The 15,567-nt window shown below is 52.2% G+C and overlaps 1 protein-coding gene across 10 annotated transcripts in view; it reads right to left on the bottom strand.

Moving 5' to 3' along the window:
• Window positions 1-458: 458 nt before the first annotated feature.
• Window positions 459-15,567, bottom strand: part of LOC134928693 (oocyte zinc finger protein XlCOF6.1-like) — a 110,265-nt gene continuing 95,156 nt past the window's right edge. For all 10 annotated transcript variants that reach the window (XM_063924706.1, XM_063924709.1, XM_063924707.1 and 7 more), the window contains one exon: window positions 459-1,876. In XM_063924706.1, coding sequence (XP_063780776.1) covers window positions 816-1,876 — 1,061 coding nt within the window. In that variant the 3' untranslated portion in view covers window positions 459-815. The remainder of the gene's footprint in view (window positions 1,877-15,567) is intronic.

The following is a 15,567-nucleotide window of genomic DNA, read 5'->3' as shown; positions in this document are numbered from 1 at the left end:
TCTGATAGAACCAGACACAACCCATCCAGCTTTGCGCTGACATCGATGTATAAGAGCTGCATCTATTCTGGTAACTGTGAGTGAATGTGTTGCGGGCAGTGGGAGTGGGGAGATTTGTGACGCGGTTCTATAACCGCAGAAGAGATTGTGGGTTTGGCGTTCAGTAGCAATCCGCGCTGAATGAGGCCTCTATATAATATGTATGATTTGTGTATCCTTGTCACCAGTCGCTCACACCCTGATCTGCCGGGATATACAGGCAGCAAATAACATCTTTCTCATCACAGGATTTGTATTAACCCTTCATCATGCACCAACACTCCATTTTTATTTGGGTTTGGCGAGCAGTATGACCCCACGGGTTCCTGTCCCCCTTATTACACAGGACACAACGTTACACTGAACACTCCACGGACGTGCTCGGGCACAATGATGTGTAAGGACCGGAAGCAGCACAGTCTCATTTAACAAACTTTAAATGAAAAATAAGGAGATTAGACATGACAGACAGAACAGACGGCTCATGACTGAGATAGAGGCATGCAATCAGAACTACAGAGCCTACCACGCCACCCATGACGCTCTACCGGGGGCCGCACCCCTAACCATCGTGTATAAATAGAGAGTGCCGGAGGGCTAGGGGTGGGGACCGTGCGGTTAGCGAGTGGCAGTTACGCTTCTCTGATAGCACCAAGAAGTCCAGGAGCTCAGCTGGTCTATGAGGATGGAGCATTCCTATATAATAATCACTATCTTTGGAAGGGGATGGCCTGGACGAGCCAGTAAGCCCCTCCGGCCACCGGCTGCGCCAGCTCTCACATCATGGCGCGCAGTGCCAGGTGACTGTCCGGAGTGTGGGTCCTCTGGTGGATAAGGAGGTGGGAACTTTGGCGGAAGCTCTTTCCACATTCAGCGCAGGTATACGGCCGCTCTCCCGTATGCACCCTTTGGTGTGTCACCAGCGAGGAGTTGCGACTAAAACATTTGCCACATTCGTTACACACAAACGGCTTCTCGCCAGTGTGTATCCGCTGGTGGATGACCAGGTAAGAGCTCTGGCTGAAACTCTTGCCACACTCCTTGCAGGTGTAGCGCTTCTCTCCGCGGTGGACTCTGTGGTGACGGTTGTAGTCGGAGCTGTGTATAAAACCCTTGCCACACTCCATGCAGGTGTAGGGTTTCTCCCCTGTGTGGGTCCGCTGGTGGGTGACCAGGGTAGAATTGCAACTGAAGCTTTTACCACAGCGCAAGCATGTGTACGGCTTCTCCCCAGTGTGGATTCTCTGGTGCGTCACTAACTGAGAGCTTCTCCGAAAGCATTTTCCACAATCGGTACAACTGAAGGGCTTCTCCCCCGTGTGGGTCCTCTTGTGCCGCAGATATGCTGACTTATACCGGCTCGTTTTCCCACACTCCACACAAATGTACTTTTTGTCCTTGGAGTCTGTGTCCTGCAAGATTTTAATGGCTTTAAATGCCTTTAAGCGCTGTTCTGAGGTGTGCGAGCGACCTCTAGAGGATAAATTGTCCTCATGAACTTCAAAAGGAATTTCCTCGTTAGTAAAAGCATAAGAGCTCTCTGCCATCTGGAATCCTACGTCTTCTTCAACTCTGGACTCCCTGCGTGAGGACTCCCGCTCGCTGGCCAGATTCTGGAGATGAGCTATGATGTTGGAGAGCTTGCTCGCACCCTTACTGCTGGGGCCAGGTCGCACGGGGATGCTGCAGGGGGGGCTGTCTTTCTCCTCACTCTCCTCGCCGGCAACGGACTGGGAAATGTCATCATCATCATCATCATGACAGTCTAATAACACCCCACACTGCTCTATGTATAAGGTGTTTTCATCTTCAGTACCGTTCATAGGTCCAAAAGCATCTGTGGGACAAAGAGAAAACAATGACGGGTCAGAGGAATGATCCCCTCACATTCTGCCATGGTACGCAGAGCGGCTGGTGCAGAGATAGTGGGACGTGGATGTTAATGACTGCTGTCCTCGGTGTAAATGCAGATCTGCAAGTACCCACCCTATAGGCACGGGACAATCGTACATAGGCCCTCATTCCGAGTTGTTCGATCGCCAGCTGCTTTTAGCAGCATTGCACACGCTAGGCCGCCGCCCTCTGGGAGTGTATCTTACCTTAGCAGAATAGCGAATGAAAGATTAGCAGAACTGCTACTAAATAATTTCTTGCAGTTTCTGAGTAGCTCCAGACTTACTCCTACACTGCGATCAGCTCGGTCAGTTTAGTTCCTGGTTTGACGTCACAAACACTCCCAGCGTTTGGCCAGCCACTGCCCCGTTTCTCCAGACACTCCTGCGTTTTTTAGCACACTCCCGGAAAACGCTCAGTTACCACCCAGAAACGCCCCTTTCCTATCAATCATTCACCGATCAGCAGAGCGACTGAAAAGCGCCGTACGAACACCAGCAAATCTACTAAGTTTTGTGTAAAATAACTTAGCGCATGCGCTCTGTGTACCATGTGCATGCGCATTTAGCAACAAATCGCAGCATAGCGAAAATCGTCAACGAGCAAACAACTCGGAATGACCACCATAGACACATATGTGTGCGTTGGCTTTCTGAGCATTTGCAGAGTGAAATCATGCAAGACATGCAAACCAGTGTGTGATGGCTCGGGATCAGCCACATGGGTGGTCTAATAGCAGCTATTACATCTGCACGTAACCTGTAGTGAATGCAAAAAGACTGTCAATGGCTAAACTGAACTGAGCAATGGAGATATTTCAACCCGAATCATCTAGCTCCCTACTCTTCTCTCACGTTCCCATCCATCTCTCACTGCTACAAAACACCTCTACCTGCCATTCTCTAATCTCTCCAGTAACACCTTCCCCTACCCTTCTCTCACCTCTCCAATAACACCTCTCCCTGCTGTTCTCTCACCTCTCCCTGCCCTTCTCTCACCTCTTCAATAATACCTCTCCCAGCCCTTACCTCGCCCTGCTGTTCTCTCACCTCTCCCTGCCCTTCTCTCACCTCTTCAATAATACCTCTCCCAGCACTTACCTCGCCCTGCTGTTCTCTCACCTCTCAACTAACACCTCTCCCTGCCCTTGTCTCAACTCTCTAATAACACCTCTCCTGCCCTTCTCTCACCTCTCCAGTAATACCTCTCCCTGTCCTTACTCACCTCTCAACTAACACCTCTCCCTGCCCTTCTTTCACCTCTCCAATAACACTTTTCCCTGCCCGTACTCACCTCTCCCTGCTGTTCTCTCACATCTTAACTAACATCTCTCCCTGCCCTTCTCTCATCTCTTCAATAACACCTCTCCCTGCCCTTCTCTCATCTCTTCAATAACACCTCTCCCTGCCCTTCTCTCATATCTTCAATAACACTTCTCTCTGCCCTTCTCCCATCTCTCCACTTGCACCTCTACCTGCCCTTCTGTTACTTACAAACACACCTCTACCTGCCATTCTCTAATCTCTCCAGTAACACCTCTCCAATAATACCTATCCCTCCTTTTGGTCACGTCGCCCTTCTGTTCTCTTACCTCTCAACTAACACCTCTCCCTGCTGTTCTCTCACCTCTCAACTAACACCTCTCGTGCTGTTCTGTCAACTCTCAACTAAAACCTCACCCTGTCCTTCTTGCACCTCTCCAATAACAATTTTCGCTGCCCTTACTCACCTCTCCCTGCTGTTCTCTCACCTCTCCAATAACACCTTTCCCTGCTGTTCTCTCAACTAACACCTCTCCCTGCCCTTCTTTCACCTCTCCAATAACACTTTTTGCTGCCCTTACTCACCTCTCCCTGCTGTTCTCTCACATCTTAACTAACATCTCTCCCTGCCCTTTTCTGATATCTTCAATAACACTTCTCTCTGCCCTTCACACATCTGTCTACTTACACCTCTCCCTGCTCTTCTCTCTCTTCTCTCACCTCTCCCTGCTATTCTCTCACCTCTCCCTGTCCTTCTCTCACCTTTCCACTAACACCTCTCCCTGTCCTTCTCTCACCTCTCCAGTAACACTTCTACTTTTCCTTATTTCACCTCTCCACTAAAACATCTCCCTGCCCTTCTTTCACCTCTCCAATAACACCTCTCCCTGTTCTCTCAACTAACACCTCTCCTTGCCCTTCTCTCACCTCTCAACTAACCTCTCCAATAACACTTTTCCTTTCCCTTCTTTCATCTCTCCACTAACCCCTCTCCCTGCCCTTATCTCATCTCTCCACTTATGCCTCTCCCTGCCCTTCTCTCACCTCTCCACTAACACATCTCCTTGCCCTTCTCTCACCACTTCACTATCACCTCTCTGCCCTTATTTAATCTCTTCACTAACACATCTCCCTTCCCTTCTCTCACCTCTCCACTAACATCTCTTGCTGCCCTTCTCTCACCTCTCTACTAACACCTCTCACTGCCTTTTTCTCACTTCACCAGTAGCACCTCTCCCTGACATTTTGTCATCTCTACAATAACAACACTCTATGTCCACTTTAATCTTTCAACTAACACCTGTCCCTGCCCTTCTCTCATCTTTCCACTACCACCTGTCCCTGTCCTTCTCTCATCTCTCCACTAACACCTGTCCCTGCTCTTCTCTCATCTCTCCACTAACACCTGTCCCTGCCCTTCACTTCTTTCATTTTATCACTAACACCTGTCCCTGCCCTTTTTCATTTCTCCACTAACATCTGTCCCTGCCCTTATCTCATCTCTCCACTAACACCTATCTCTGCCATTCTCTCATCTCTCCACTAACACCTATCTCTGCCATTCTCTCATCTCTCCACTAACACCTGTCCCTGCCCTTCTCTCATCCCTCCATTAACACCTGTCCCTGCCCTTATCATACTAACACCTCTCCCTGCACTGCTTTCATTTCATCACTAAGACCTGTCCCTGCCCTTTAGTCATCTCTCCACTAAAACCTGTCCCTGCCCTTCCGTGATCTCTCCACTAACACCTGTCTCTGCCCCTTTATCATCTCTCCACTACCATCTGTCCCTGCCCTTATCTCATCTCTCCACTAACACCTGTCCCTGCCCTTCTCTCATCTCTCCACTAACACATCTCCCTGCACTTCTTTCATTTAATCACTTACACCAGTACCTGCCCTTCTTTCATCTCTCCACTAACACCTGTCCCTCTCTCATCTCTCCACTACCACCTGTCCCTCTCTCATCTCTCCACTACCACCTGTCCCTCTCTCATCTCTCCACTACCACCTGTCCCTGCCCTTCTCTCCAATAACACATCTACCTGCACTTCCTTCATTTCAGCACTAACACCTGTACCTGCCCTTCTCTCATCTCTCCACTAACACCTGTACCTGCCCTTCTCTCATCTCTCCACTAACACCTGTCCCTCTCTCATCTCTCCACTACCACCTGTCCCTGCTCTTCTCTCATCTCTCCACTACCACATGTCCCTCTCTCATCTCTCCACTACCACCTGTCCCTGCCCTTCTCTCATCTCTCCACTACCACCTCTCTCTGCTCTTCTTTGATTTCATCATTAACACCTGTCCCTGCTCTTCTTTCATTTCATCACTACCACCTGTCCCTGTCCCTCTCTCATCTCTCCACTACCACCTGTCCCTCTCTCATCTCTCCACTACCACCTGTCCCTCTCTCATCTCTCCACTACCACCTGTCCCTCTCTCATCTCTCCACTACCACCTGCTCTTCTCTCATCTCTCCACTACCACCTCTCCCTGCTCTTCTTTCATTTCATCACTACCACCTCTCCCTTCTCTTCTCTCATCTCTCCACTACCACCTCTCCCTGCTCTTCTTTCATTTCATCACTACCACCTCTCTCTGCCCTTCTCTCATCTCTCCACTACCACCTCTCACTGTTCTTCTCTCATCTCTCCACTAACACCTCTCCCTGCTCTTCTCTCATCTCTCCACTACCACCTCTCCCTGCTCTTCTTTCATTTCATCACTACCACCTCTCTCTGCCCTTCTCTCATCTCTCCACTAACACCTCTCCCTGCTCTTCTCTCCACTACCACCTCTCCCTGTTCTTATCTCATCTCTCCACTAACACCTGTCCCTGCTCTTCTCTCATCTCTCCACTACCACCTGTCCCTGCTCTTCTCTCATCTCTCCACTACCACCTGTCCCTGCTCTTCTCTCATCTCTCCACTAACACCTGTCCCTGCCCTTCTCTCATCTCTACACTAACACCTGTCCCTCTCTCATCTCTCCACTACCACCTGTCCCTGCCCTTCTCTCATTTCTCAACTACCACCTGTCCCTGCTCTTCTCTCATCTCTCCACTAACACCTGTCCCTGCCCTTCTCTCATCTCTACACTAACACCTGTCCCTCTCTCATCTCTCCACTAACACCTGTCCCTGCCCTTCTCTCATCTCTCCACTACCACCTCTCCCTGCTCTTCTCTCATCCCTCCACTAACACCTGTCCCTGCTCTTCTCTTATCTCTCCAATACCACCTCTCCCTGCTCTTCTATCATCTCTCCACTACCACCTCTCCCTGCTCTTCTCTCATCCCTCCACTAACACCTCTCCCTGCTCTTCTCTCATGTCTCCACTACCACCTCTCCCTGCTCTTCTCTCATCTCTCCACTAACACCTGTCCCTCTCTCATTTCATCACTACCACCTGTCCCTGCTCTTCTCTCATCTCTCCACTACCACCTGTCCCTGCTCTTCTCTCATCTCTCCACTAACACCTGTCCCTCTCTCATTTCATCACTACCACCTGTCCCTGCTCTTCTCTCATCTCTCCACTACCACCTGTCCCTGCTCTTCTCTCATCTCTCGGCTAACACCTGTCCCTCTCTCATTTCATCACTACCACCTGTCCCTGCTCTTCTCTCATCTCTCCACTACCACCTGTCCCTGCTCTTCTCTCATCTCTCCACTACCAACTGTCCCTGCTCTTCTCTCATGTCTCCACTACCACCTCTCCCTGCTCTTCTCTCATCTCTCCACTACCACCTCTCCCTGCTCTTCTCTCATCTCTCCACTACCACCTCTCCCTGCTCTTCTCTCATCTCTCCACTACCACCTCTCCCTGCTCTTCTCTCATCTCTCCACTAACACCTGTCCCTGCTCTTCTCTCCACTACCACCTCTCCCTGCTCTTTTCTCATCTCTCCACTACCACCTCTCCCTGCTCTTCTCTCATGTCTCCACTACCACCTCTCCCTGCTCTTCTCTCATCTCTCCACTACCACCTGTCCCTGCTCTTCTCTCATCTCTCCACTACCACCTCTCCCTGCTCTTCTCCCATCTCTACACGAACACCTGTCCCTCTTTCATCTCTCCACTACCACCTCTCTCTGCTCTTCTCTCATCTCTCCACTACCACCTGTCCCTGCTCTTCTCTCATCTCTCCACTACCACCTCTCCCTGCTCTTCTCTCATCTCTCCACTACCACCTCTCCCTCTCTCATCTCTCCACTACCACCTGTCCCTGCTCTTCTCTCATCTCTCCACTACCACCTCTCCCTCTCATCTCTCCACTACCACCTCTCCCTGCTCTTCTCTCATCTCTCCACTACCACCTCTCCCTCTCTCATCTCTCCACTACCACCTCTTCCTGCTCTTCTCTCATCTCTCCACTACCACCTCTCCCTGCTCTTCTCTCATCTCTCCACTACCACCTGTCCCTGCTCTTCTCTCATCTCTCCACTACCACCTCTCCCTGCTCTTCTCTCAACTCTCCACTACCACCTCTCCCTGCTCTTCTCTCATCTCTCCACTACCACTTGTCCCTGCCCTTCTCTCATCTCTCCAGTACCACCTGTCCCTGCACTTCTCTCATGTCTCCACTACCACCTCTCCCTGCTCTTCTCTCATGTCTCCACTACCACCTCTCCCTGCTCTTCTCTCATCTCTCCACTACCACCTCTCCCTGCTCTTCTCTCATCTCTCCACTACCACCTCTCCCTGCTCTTTTCTCATCTCTCCACTACCACCTCTCCCTGCTCTTCTCTCATCTCTCCACTAACACCTGTCCCTGCTCTTCTCTCCACTACCACCTCTCCCTGCTCTTCTCTCATCTCTCCACTACCACCTCTCCCTGCTCTTCTCTCATGTCTCCACTACCACCTCTCCCTGCTCTTCTCTCATCTCTCCACTACCACCTGTCCCTGCTCTTCTCTCATCTCTCCACTACCACCTGTCCCTGCTCTTCTCTCATCTCTCCACTACCACCTCTCCCTGCTCTTCTCTCATCTCTCCACTACCACCTCTTCCTGCTCTTCTCTCATGTCTCCACTACCACCTCTCCCTGCTCTTCTCTCATCTCTCCACTACCACCTGTCCCTGCTCTTCTCTCATCTCTCCACTACCACCTCTCCCTGCTCTTCTCTCATCTCTCCACTACCACCTCTCCCTGCTCTTCTCTCATGTCTCCACTACCACCTCTCCCTGCTCTTCTCTCATCTCTCCACTACCACCTGTCCCTGCTCTTCTCTCATCTCTCCACTACCACCTCTCCCTGCTCTTCTCTCATCTCTTCACGAACACCTGTCCCTCTTTCATCTCTCCACTACCACCTCTCTCTGCTCTTCTCTCATCTCTCCACTACCACCTCTCCCTGCTCTTCTCTCATCTCTCCACTACCACCTCTCCCTGCTCTTCTCTCATCTCTCCACTACCACCTGTCCCTGCTCTTCTCTCATTTCTCCACTACCACCTCTCCCTGCTCTTCTCTCATCTCCCCACTACCACCTCTCCCTGCTCTTCTCTCATCTCTCCACTACCACCTCTCCCTGCTCTTCTCTCATCTCTCCACTACCACCTCTCCCTGCTCTTCTCTCATCTCCCCACTACCACCTCTCCCTGCTCTTCTCTCATCTCTCCACTACCACCTCTCCCTGCTCTTCTCTCATCTCTACACTAACACCTCTCCCTGCTCTTCTCTCATCTCTCCACTACCACCTCTCCCTGCTCTTCTCTCATGTCTCCACTACCACCTCTCCCTGCTCTTCTCTCATCTCCCCACTACCACCTGTCCCTGCTCTTCTCTCTTCTCTCCACTACCACCTCTCCCTGCTCTTCTCTCATCTCCCCACTACCACCTCTCCCTGCTCTTCTCTCATCTCCCCAGTACCACCTCTCCCTGCTCTTCTCTCATCTCCCCACTACCACCTCTCTCTGCTCTTCTCTCATCTCTCCACTACCACCTCTCCCTGCTCTTCTCTCATGTCTCCACTACCACCTCTCCCTGCTCTTCTCTCATCTCCCCACTACCACCTGTCCCTGCTCTTCTCTCCACTACCACCTCTCCCTGCCCTTCTCTCATCTCTCCACTAACACCTGTCCCTGCTCTTCTCTCATCTCTCCACTACCACCTCTCCCTGCTCTTCTCTCATATCTCCACTACCACCTCTCCCTGCTCTTCTCTCATGTCTCCACTACCACCTCTCTCTGCCCTTCTCTCATCTCTCCACTACCACCTGTCCCTGCTCTTCTCTCATCTCTCCACTACCACCTCTCCCTCTCTCATCTCTCCACTACCACCTGTCCCTGCTCTTCTCTCATCTCTCCACTACCACCTCTCCCTCTCTCATCTCTCCACTACCACCTCACCCTGCTCTTCTCTCATCTCTCCACTACCACCTCTTCCTGCTCTTCTCTCATCTCTCCACTACCACCTCTCCCTGCTCTTCTCTCATCTCTCCACTACCACCTCTCCCTGTTCCTCTCTCATCTCTCCACTACCACCTCTCCCTGCTCTTCTCTCATCTCTCCACTACCACCTCTCCCTGCTCTTCTCTCATCTCTCCACTACCACCTCTCCCTGCTCTTCTCTCATCTCTACACTAACACCTCTCCCTGCTCTTCTCTCATCTCTCCACTACCACCTCTCCCTGCTCTTCTCTCATCTCTCCACTACCACCTCTCTCTGCCCTTCTCTCATCTCTCCACTACCACCTGTCCCTGCTCTTCTCTCATCTCTCTACTACCACCTCTCCCTGCTCTTCTCTCATCTCCCCACTACCACCTCTCCCTGCTCTTCTCTCATCTCCCCACTACCACATCTCCCTGCTCTTCTCTCATCTCTCTACTACCACCTCTCCCTGCTCTTCTCTCATCTCTCCACTACCACCTCTCCCTGCTCTTCTCTCATCTCTCCACTACCACCTCTCCCTGCTCTTCTCTCATCTCCCCACTACCACCTCTCCCTGCTCTTCTCTCATCTCTCCACTAACACCTCTCCCTGCTCTTCTCTCATCTCTACACTAACACCTCTCCCTGCTCTTCTCTCATCTCTCCACTACCACCTCTCCCTGCTCTTCTCTCATGTCTCCACTACCACCTCTCCCTGCTCTTCTCTCATCTCCCCACTACCACCTGTCCCTGCTCTTCTCTCTTCTCTCCACTACCACCTCTCCCTGCTCTTCTCTCATCTCCCCACTACCACCTCTCCCTGCTCTTCTCTCATCTCCCCAGTACCACCTCTCCCTGCTCTTCTCTCATCTCCCCACTACCACCTCTCTCTGCTCTTCTCTCATCTCTCCACTACCACCTCTCCCTGCTCTTCTCTCATGTCTCCACTACCACCTCTCCCTGCTCTTCTCTCATCTCCCCACTACCACCTGTCCCTGCTCTTCTCTCTTCTCTCCACTACCACCTCTCCCTGCCCTTCTCTCATCTCTCCACTAACACCTGTCCCTGCTCTTCTCTCATCTCTCCACTACCACCTCTCCCTGCTCTTCTCTCATCTCTCCACTACCACCTCTCCCTGCTCTTCTCTCATGTCTCCACTACCACCTCTCTCTGCCCTTCTCTCATCTCTCCACTACCACCTGTCCCTGCTCTTCTCTCATCTCTCCACTACCACCTCTCCCTCTCTCATCTCTCCACTACCACCTGTCCCTGCTCTTCTCTCATCTCTCCACTACCACCTCTCCCTCTCTCAACTCTCCACTACCACCTCACCCTGCTCTTCTCTCATCTCTCCACTACCACCTCTTCCTGCTCTTCTCTCATCTCTCCACTACCACCTCTCCCTGCTCTTCTCTCATCTCTCCACTACCACCTCTCCCTGTTCCTCTCTCATCTCTCCACTACCACCTCTCCCTGCTCTTCTCTCATCTCTCCACTACCACATCTCCCTGCTCTTCTCTCATGTCTCCACTACCACCTCTCCCTGCTCTTCTCTCATCTCTCCACTACCACCTGTCCCTGCTCTTCTCTCATCTCTCCACTACCACCTCTCCCTGCTCTTCTCTCATCTCTACACGAACACCTGTCCCTCTTTCATCTCTCCACTACCACCTCTCCCTGCTCTTCTCTCATCTCTCCACTAACACCTCTCCCTGCTCTTCTCTCATCTCTCCACTACCACCTCTCCCTGCTCTTCTCTCATCTCTCCACTACCACCTCTCTCTGCCCTTCTCTCATCTCTCCACTACCACCTGTCCCTGCTCTTCTCTCATCTCTCTACTACCACCTCTCCCTGCTCTTCTCTCATCTCTCCACTACCACCTCTCCCTGCTCTTCTCTCATGTCTCCACTACCACCTCTCCCTGCTCTTCTCTCATCTCCCCACTACCACCTGTCCCTGCTCTTCTCTCTTCTCTCCACTACCACCTCTCCCTGCTCTTCTCTCATCTCCCCACTACCACCTCTCCCTGCTCTTCTCTCATCTCCCCAGTACCACCTCTCCCTGCTCTTCTCTCATCTCCCCACTACCACCTCTCTCTGCTCTTCTCTCATCTCTCCACTACCACCTCTCCCTGCTCTTCTCTCATGTCTCCACTACCACCTCTCCGTTGCTCTTCTCTCATCTCCCCACTACCACCTGTCCCTGCTCTTCTCTCTTCTCTCCACTACCACCTCTCCCTGCCCTTCTCTCATCTCTCCACTAACACCTGTCCCTGTTCTTCTCTCATCTCTCCACTACCACCTCTCCCTGCTCTTCTCTCATCTCTCCACTACCACCTCTCCCTGCTCTTCTCTCATGTCTCCACTACCACCTCTCTCTGCCCTTCTCTCATCTCTCCACTACCACCTGTCCCTGCTCTTCTCTCATCTCTCCACTACCACCTCTCCCTCTCTCATCTCTCCACTACCACCTGTCCCTGCTCTTCTCTCATCTCTCCACTACCACCTCTCCCTCTCTCATCTCTCCACTACCACCTCTTCCTGCTCTTCTCTCATCTCTCCACTACCACCTCTCCCTGCTCTTCTCTCATCTCTCCACTACCACCTCTCCCTGTTCCTCTCTCATCTCTCCACTACCACCTCTCCCTGCTCTTCTCTCATCTCCCCACTACCACCTCTCCCTGCTCTTCTCTCATCTCTCCACTACCACCTCTCCCTGCTCTTCTCTCATCTCTACACTAACACCTCTCCCTGCTCTTCTCTCATCTCTCCACTACCACCTCTCCCTGCTCTTCTCTCATCTCTCCACTACCACCTCTCTCTGCCCTTCTCTCATCTCTCCACTACCACCTGTCCCTGCTCTTCTCTCATCTCTCTACTACCACCTCTCCCTGCTCTTCTCTCATCTCCCCACTACCACCTCTCCCTGCTCTTCTCTCATCTCCCCACTACCACATCTCCCTGCTCTTCTCTCATCTCTCTACTACCACCTCTCCCTGCTCTTCTCTCATCTCTCCACTACCACCTCTCCCTGCTCTTCTCTCATCTCTCCACTACCACCTCTCCCTGCTCTTCTCTCATCTCTACACTAACACCTCTCCCTGCTCTTCTCTCATCTCCCCACTACCACCTCTCCCTGCTCTTCTCTCATCTCTCCACTACCACCTCTCCCTGCTCTTCTCTCATCTCTACACTAACACCTCTCCCTGCTCTTCTCTCATCTCTCCACTACCACCTCTCCCTGCTCTTCTCTCATGTCTCCACTACCACCTCTCCCTGCTCTTCTCTCATCTCCCCACTACCACCTGTCCCTGCTCTTCTCTCTTCTCTCCACTACCACCTCTCCCTGCTCTTCTCTCATCTCCCCACTACCACCTCTCCCTGCTCTTCTCTCATCTCCCCAGTACCACCTCTCCCTGCTCTTCTCTCATCTCCCCACTACCACCTCTCTCTGCTCTTCTCTCATCTCTCCACTACCACCTCTCCCTGCTCTTCTCTCATGTCTCCACTACCACCTCTCCCTGCTCTTCTCTCATCTCCCCACTACCACCTGTCCCTGCTCTTCTCTCTTCTCTCCACTACCACCTCTCCCTGCCCTTCTCTCATCTCTCCACTAACACCTGTCCCTGCTCTTCTCTCATCTCTCCACTACCACCTCTCCCTGCTCTTCTCTCATCTCTCCACTACCACCTCTCCCTGCTCTTCTCTCATGTCTCCACTACCACCTCTCTCTGCCCTTCTCTCATCTCTCCACTACCACCTGTCCCTGCTCTTCTCTCATCTCTCCACTACCACCTCTCCCTCTCTCATCTCTCCACTACCACCTGTCCCTGCTCTTCTCTCATCTCTCCACTACCACCTCTCCCTCTCTCATCTCTCCACTACCACCTCACCCTGCTCTTCTCTCATCTCTCCACTACCACCTCTTCCTGCTCTTCTCTCATCTCTCCACTACCACCTCTCCCTGCTCTTCTCTCATCTCTCCACTACCACCTCTCCCTGTTCCTCTCTCATCTCTCCACTACCACCTCTCCCTGCTCTTCTCTCATCTCTCCACTACCACCTCTCCCTGCTCTTCTCTCATGTCTCCACTACCACCTCTCCCTGCTCTTCTCTCATCTCTCCACTACCACCTGTCCCTGCTCTTCTCTCATCTCTCCACTACCACCTCTCCCTGCTCTTCTCTCATCTCTACACGAACACCTGTCCCTCTTTCATCTCTCCACTACCACCTCTCCCTGCTCTTCTCTCATCTCTACACTAACACCTCTCCCTGCTCTTCTCTCATCTCTCCACTACCACCTCTCCCTGCTCTTCTCTCATCTCTCCACTACCACCTCTCTCTGCCCTTCTCTCATCTCTCCACTACCACCTGTCCCTGCTCTTCTCTCATCTCTCTACTACCACCTCTCCCTGCTCTTCTCTCATCTCTCCACTACCACCTCTCCCTGCTCTTCTCTCATCTCTCCACTACCACCTGTCCCTGCTCTTCTCTCATCTCTCCACTACCACCTCTCCCTGCTCTTCTCTCATCTCCCCACTACTACCTCTCCCTGCTCTTCTCTCATCTCCCCACTACCACCTCTCCCTGCTCTTCTCTCATCTCCTCACTATCACCTCTCCCTGCTCTTCTCTCATCTCTCCACTACCATCTCTCCCTGCTCTTCTCTCATGTCTCCACTACCACCTCTCCCTGCTCTTCTCTCATCTCCCCACTACCAACTGTCCCTGCTCTTCTCTCCACTACCACCTCTCCCTGCTCTTCTCTCATCTCCCCACTACCACCTCTCCCTGCTCTTCTCTCATCTCCCCACTACCACATCTCCCTGCTCTTCTCTCATCTCCCCACTACCACCTGTCCCTGCTCTTCTCTCATCTCCCCACTACCACCTCTCTCTGCTCTTCTCTCATCTCCCCACTACCACCTGTCCCTGCTCTTCTCTCATCTCCCCACTACCACCTCTCTCTGCTCATCTCTCATGTCTCCACTACCACCTCTCCCTGCTCTTCTCTCATCTACCCACTACCACCTGTCCCTGCTCTTCTCTCCACTACCACCTCTCCCTGCTCTTCTCTCATCTCTCCACTACCACCTGTCCCTGCTCTTCTCTCATCTCTCCACTACCACCTCTCCCTGCTCTTCTCTCATGTCTCCACTACCACCTCTCCCTGCTCTTCTCTCATCTCTCCACTACCACCTCTCCCTGCTCTTCTCTCATCTCTCCACTACCACCTGTCCCTGCTCTTCTCTCATCTCTCCACTACCACCTCTCCCTGCTCTTCTCTCATCTCTCCACTACCACCTCTCCCTGCTCTTCTCTCATCTCCCCACTACCACCTGTCCCTGCTCTTCTCTCATCTCTCCACTACCACCTGTCCCTGCTCTTCTCTCATCTCTCCACTACCACCTCTCCCTGCTCTTCTCTCATCTCTCCACTACCACCTCTCCCTGCTCTTCTCTCATCTCTCCACTACCACCTGTCCTTGCTCTTCTCTCATCTCTCCACTACCACCTCTCCCTGCTCTTCTCTCATGTCTCCACTACCACCTCTCCCTGCCCTTCTCCCATCTCTCCACTTGCACCTCTACCTGCCCTTCTGTTACTTACAAACACACCTCTACCTGCCATTCTCTAATCTCTCCAGTAACACCTCTCCAATAATACCTATCCCTCCTTTTGGTCACGTCGCCCTTCTGTTCTCTTACCTCTCAACTAACACCTCTCCCTGCTGTTCTCTCACCTCTCAACTAACACCTCTCGTGCTGTTCTGTCAACTCTCAACTAAAACCTCACCCTGTCCTTCTTGCACCTCTCCAATAACAATTTTCGCTGCCCTTACTCACCTCTCCCTGCTGTTCTCTCACCTCTCCAATAACACCTTTCCCTGCTGTTCTCTCAACTAACACCTCTCCCTGCCCTTCTTTCACCTCTCCAATAACACTTTTTGCTGCCCTTACTCACCTCTCCCTGCTGTTCTCTCACATCTTAACTAACATCT

Source organism: Pseudophryne corroboree, chromosome 5, assembly GCF_028390025.1.
Source record: "Pseudophryne corroboree isolate aPseCor3 chromosome 5, aPseCor3.hap2, whole genome shotgun sequence".
Taxonomy (NCBI): domain Eukaryota; kingdom Metazoa; phylum Chordata; class Amphibia; order Anura; family Myobatrachidae; genus Pseudophryne; species Pseudophryne corroboree.
Note: the sequence above shows the minus strand (reverse complement) of the source record. Positions and strands in the feature narration are given on the sequence as shown.